This window comes from Phaseolus vulgaris, chromosome 8 (genome assembly GCF_000499845.2).
Source record: "Phaseolus vulgaris cultivar G19833 chromosome 8, P. vulgaris v2.0, whole genome shotgun sequence".
Taxonomy (NCBI): domain Eukaryota; kingdom Viridiplantae; phylum Streptophyta; class Magnoliopsida; order Fabales; family Fabaceae; genus Phaseolus; species Phaseolus vulgaris.
In genome coordinates, this window is record NC_023752.2 from 38,477,010 (window position 1) to 38,482,869 (window position 5,860).

General features: G+C 50.6%; 1 protein-coding gene across 1 annotated transcript; it reads left to right on the forward strand.

Moving 5' to 3' along the window:
* Positions 1-273: 273 nt before the first annotated feature.
* On the forward strand, positions 274-4,944 carry LOC137825077 (uncharacterized). The gene is made up of 5 exons (XM_068630753.1): positions 274-931; positions 1,031-1,651; positions 2,102-3,039; positions 3,199-3,806; positions 4,545-4,944. The coding sequence occupies exons 1-5, from the start codon at positions 274-276 to the stop codon at positions 4,942-4,944; spliced, it is 3,225 nt and encodes a 1,074-aa protein (XP_068486854.1).
* The last annotated feature ends 916 nt before the right edge of the window (positions 4,945-5,860 follow it).

Here is a 5,860-nt window from a genome sequence, read left to right on the forward strand (position 1 = left end):
GTCTAGACGCTCATCATGGTCTAGCTTTGGGTCTTGGCTTTCATGGTGGGATGTGCTTGGCCCTCCTCCATCAAGGTGGGTACCACAGACGAACCCATGATCGTGTACGCATTTAGGAAGGGAGTGTGTCCTGGGTCTTTCAGCAAGTCACTCAACCGCAGCCGCCCCAAAACTTTTGCTGAAGTAAGGCGTCGGGAGGTAGAACACATTGCCTCTGAGGGCGAAGCATACGAGAAGTGCACGACAGCTGCACCTACACGCCCAAGAGCGCAAATGCGCACACAACCCGCTAGGGTCCACGAAGCCACCACAGAGAGAAAGAACCAAGACAAGAAACGCACCTACGAGACAAGGAGGACCCAGCCTAGGGGTCGAGCAAAAGGAAGGAGAGAGGGAAATAGACCTCTAAGGCACAATTTTGTGGTAGAACTTAAAGACCTCATCGTTGTGCCCAACATAGCTGACAAGTTGAGGCCACTAGTGAAGTCTGACAAGGTGCTGGGACCTCACAAGGGATCATGGTGCGAATTTCACGAAGCATTCGGACACCATATTAACAACTTCTTAGCTCTAGGCTATCAGTTGGATGAGCTTGTGAAGAATGGTTTCTTGAAAGATTACCTCGTTGGGTGCACTACAACCGCAGCCACGGCGACACCGGAGGAAGGTCAAACGCACGAAATGCCGACTCACGGAGAAGTACACACCATTTCTGGCAGCTTTTCCGGAGGAGGACCCACTGCCTCTCAACGTAAGAAATATGTGAGGTCAGTAAGTTCATTTGCTGAGGAGTTTCCAGATGATCCATGGGACGCAGACCTCGTTTTCACAAGGGCTGACCTACGGGATGTCGTCCCACACTATAATGACCCCGTGGTCATTTCAATAGTCACAGCGGGAAGAAAGGTACATAGGGTTCTCGTCGACCAAGGCAGTTCTACAGACGTCATGTTTTGGTCGACCTTGAACAAGCTATAGTTGCCCCCTGACCTACTGAGACCCTATACGGGATGTTTGTATGGGTTCGCAGATAACCTAGTGGAGGTACGTGGCTACCTAGAGCTGAGGACGACGTTCACTGATGGAGCAGCGTCGCGCACAGAGAATATCTGGTACTTGGTGGTTAACACCAACTCAGCCTACAACATCTTGTTAGGCAGGCCTGCCTTGAACAGATTAAGGGCAGTGTCCTCCACGCGCCACATGAAGATGAAGCTACCAGATCTTAGTGGCAAAGTGATCGTGATCAAGTCAGATCAAGAAGAGGCCCATAAGTGCTATGAAAATAGCCTAAAGACAAAGAGAGGCGTTGTCATGGTGATTGAGCGACCACTCGTTTCAGATTCGCAAATGGAGTTAGAGCCGTCGGAAGAGGCGACGCCCGCGAAGTCCATGCCAGTTGAGGCCACACATGTAGGGGCGACGCCTATAGAAGATGCACATACAAAAGGAAGATACGGCGATGCCTCGCCGATGGAAGGAGTATACGGAGAGGCCTCGCCCACAGAAGAAGAGCCAGAGGAGGCGATGCCCGATGCATCCGTTAGGGCGACGCCTATGGAAGAGGACTCCATGAATGAGTCTCGCTCAAAGAACGTGCAGAGTGAGCAACCCCAACCAATAGACAACGTGGTGGAAAGACAGATAGGGGGTAAGGTGTTCAAATTAGGACGTTTCTTGAGCCAGGTAGAACGAGAAGAGGTAGCTGCGGTGATCTCGCGACACCTAGACGCATTTGCATGGACTGCGGCGGACATGCCAGGCATCGACCCAAATTTTTTGTGCCACCATCTTACCATGAATGCCAAGGTCCGCCATGTACGACAGAGAAGGAGGAAGTTCAACGAAGAACGATGCCTCGTCGTGAAGGAAGAGACGCAGAAGCTGCTAAGCGCTGGGCACATCAGGGAGATACAATACCCAGAGTGGCTAGCCAACTTAGTTCTAGTGAAGAAGGCGAATGGGAAATGGAGGATGTGCGTTGAATTCATAGATCTGAACAAGGCATGCCCCAAAGATTCGTACCCACTGCCCAACATCGACACATTAGTGGATAGCGCCTCGGGCTGCAAGATGCTAAGTTTCTTGGACGCATTTTCAGGTTACAATCAGATCAAGATGCATCCAAGGGATGAGAGCAAAACGGTGTTCATGACGGAGACGAGCAGCTATTGTTATAAAGTGATGCCGTTTGGGTTGAAAAAATGCAGGCGCCACCTACCAGAGGCTGATGGACAAGGTCCTTGCACCCATGCTAGGAGGAACGTGCAGGCCTACGTAGATGACATGGTGGTGACTTCACATGAGAGAGGGCAGCATGCAGCTGATCTGGAAGAGCTGTTTGCTACCATATCAAGATATCACCTTAAATTAAACCCCGAAAAGTGCATTTTTGGCGTGGAAGCAGGGAAGTTCTTGGGATTTATGCTCACTGAAAGGGGAATAGAGGCGAACTCTGATAAGTGTGCGGCTATCATAGCCATGAGGAGCCCAACCTCAGTTAAAGAAGTCCAGCAATTGACTGGGAGGATGGCAGCTTTGTCTAGGTTTGTGTCTGCTGGAGGGCAGAAAGGCAACATTTATTTCCAATGCCTCAAGAGAAATAGCCGTTTCGCATGGACAGATGAGTGCGAAGCAGCGTTCCTCAAATTGAAGGAGTACTTGGCGATGCCACCTGTGCTTTGCAAGCCACAAGTGGGCGTCCCCCTCCGGTTATACTTTGCGGTAACGGAATGGGCCATTAGTTATGTGCTGGTCCAGGAGCAAGACCAAGTGCAGAAACCCATTTACTTCGTAAGCAAGGCCTTGCAAGGCCCAGAATTGAGGTACCAGTTACTAGAGAAGGCGACACTAGCGGTGGTGTTCTCAGCCCGAAGGCTCCGCCACTATTTCCACAGCTTCACAATGGTTGTGATGACAAACCTCCCAATCCAAAAGGTACTTCAAAAGCCAGATGTAGTAGGGAGGATGGTTCGATGGGCAGTAGAGCTGTCGGAGTTTGATATCCAGTATGAACCCAGGGGGTCCATCAAAGGGCAAGTCTATGCTGACTTCGTGGCAGAGCTCTCACCAGGAGGAGACCCTCAAGAGGTGGAGTTAGGGTCACAGTGGATGCTCTCAGTGGATGGATCTTCCAACCAGCAAGGGAGTGGCGCTGGAATAATCTTGGAGGGGCCTAATGGAGTGTTGATCGAGCAGGCTTTACGCTTTGCCTTCAAAGCGAGCAATAACCAGGTGGAGTATGAGGCATTGATTGCTGGGATGCTTTTGGCTAAAGAAATGGGTGCTCAGAGCCTCTTGGCAAAGAGTGACTCACAATTGGTCACAGTGCAAGTAACGGGGGAGTATCAGGCAAAGGATCCACAAATGGCTGCATACTTGAGGTACGTCGAGGTGTTGAAGAGAGCCTTCGCAGCGTTTGAGTTGGTGCATGTCCCTAGGGAGCAGAATGCCAGAGCTGAGCTGCTTGCCAAGCTGGCCAGCTCAGGCAAGGGGGGAAGGCAGAGGACCGTCATCCAAGAAGCCCTCAAAACCCCGCGAAAGTTTGTGGCAGATAACAAGGTGGATGTCCTCCACATTAGTACAGCAAGAGGAAAGCCAAGGAGTCATCGCTCTCTGAGTCAAGATATGGCGAGGGCACCCTGCATCAGTACTTACACAACCTCGCCGGAAGAAGGGAAGGGTATGCAGGTATGCGCCTTGGAGGAAGGCGACACATGGATGACCCCTTACAGGCGATACATAGCGGACGGAATCCTCCCAGCGGAACTAGAAGAAGGCAAGAAGATCAAGAGGAACGCCGCAAGGTACACCTTATTGGATGGGATATTATTCAGACACAGGTTTACGCACCCTATCTTGACGTGCGTAAGTGGTGACGAGTGCACCAAGATAATAGCTGAACTCCACGAAGGTATTTGTGGGAGCCACGTGGGAGGAAGATCCTTGGCATCCAAGGTAATACGTGCAGAGTTTTTCTGGCCAACGGTAAGAGAGGACTGCGTGCGATACGCCGAGCGTTGCAAGCTGTGTCAGATGCACGCTAATTGGCACAAGGCGTCGCCAGAAGAACTGAGATCCATATACAACCCATGGCCTTTCCATACTTGGGGAATTGATATCCTAGGCCCGTTCCCATTGGCGATAAGGCAGATGAAGTACTTGATCGTTGCCATCGAATACTTCACCAAGTGGATAGAGGCAGAACCAGTGGCACAGATCACTGCGCGCAAGGTACAACACTTTGTTTGGAAGAACATTGTGTGTCGTTTGAGGGTGCCGAGGCGTCTCATTTCAGATAATGGCACCCAGTTCGTGAGCCAACAGTTGGGGAAGCTATGTACAGAGGTAGGAATGAAACAAGTGTTCGCATCAGTTGAACACCCCCAGACGAATGGGCAGGTCGAGTCAGGAAACAGAGTTTTGTTGAGAGGTTTGAAGTGCAGATTAGAGAAGGCTAAAGAGGCGTGGGCAGAAGAAGTACCAAGAATCGTATGGGCTTACCACACCACGCCTCAATCTTCCACAATGGAAACACCTTTCAGCCTAGTGTATGGGTCGGACGCCATGATCCCAGTAGAGATCCACGAGAGCTCGCCTCGTTTCATAGGTTTCGTGGCAGAAGAGTCCAATGAAGAAAGGAAGGTGAACCTGGATCTGATAGACGAAGCTAGAGAAGAGGCGAGAATTAAGGCTGAGGCTGTGAAGAGAAGAGTGGAGCCTCAGTACAGCTCTAAGGTGAAGCTGCGACAATTTCAGGTTGGCGATCTGGTCATGAGGAAGGCTCACCCTTACGAGTTGGAAAACAAGTTGTCTCCCAAGTGGACTAGACCGTTCAGAGTAATTAAAGCCAAGGGGAATGGTTCATATAAGTTAGAGACTCTAGAAGGAGGCCCCATCCCACCTAGCTGGAATGCGGCGAACTTAAAGTTTTATTTTAGTTGAAATTCTGTAAAGGGGACACTCTTTTTCCCTCTCGGGGGTTTTTTAACGAGGCCACCCAAATAAAGAAAAGAAAAGTTTAAGATATTCATGCCTTAGTTTTCCCTTTTCATGTAAGATCAAAGATAGAAGATCAAAGGAACAAAGCCAAAGATGAGGCGTCGCCCAGATAAGGCGTCGCCAAGATGAGGCGTCGCCAAGATAAGGTGTCGCCATGATAGGGCGTCACCTAGATAAGGCGTCGCCAAGATAAGGCGTCGCCAAGATAAGGTGTCGCCAAGATAAGGCGTCACCAAGATAACGCGTCGCCAAAGGCAGGCATCGCCAAATAATGAGGCGGAGGTCAGACGCAAAGCAAGATAACAGGTATGTGGAGTGTAAGTTAAACGTCTGGGCGCCTAGCCCTTGAGCAGGGATTAAAGGATTCCTTCAGGACGCCCCCTCCTCAAGTATGAATAGCTACCCCTGGTACCAGATGTCAGTATAAGCTAAAAATCCAGGCGCCTAGTCCTTGAGCAGGGGTTAAGGGATTCCTTCAGGACGCCCCCTCCTCAAGTATGAATAGCTAGCCCTGGTACCAGATGTCAGTATAAGCTAAAAATTCGGGCGCCTAGTCCTTGAGCAGGGGTTAAGGGATTCCTTCAGGACGCCCCCTCCTCAAGTATGAATAGCTAGCCCCGATACCATGGGTCAGTGTAAGTTAAAATCCGGGTATCTAGTCCCTGAGCAGGGGTTAAGGGATTCCTTCGGGACACCTCCTCCTCAGGTATGAATAGCTAGCCCCGGTGTCTGGTGCTTTAGACACCCTGAGGACGATGCGGCGCTGCTGTAGTAGGCCTCTCTTCAGGCGTGGGCACCAAACGCAAAGAGATAAGGGCTAAAGTTGCCCTGGTGTTTTAGACACTCCATGAATGATACG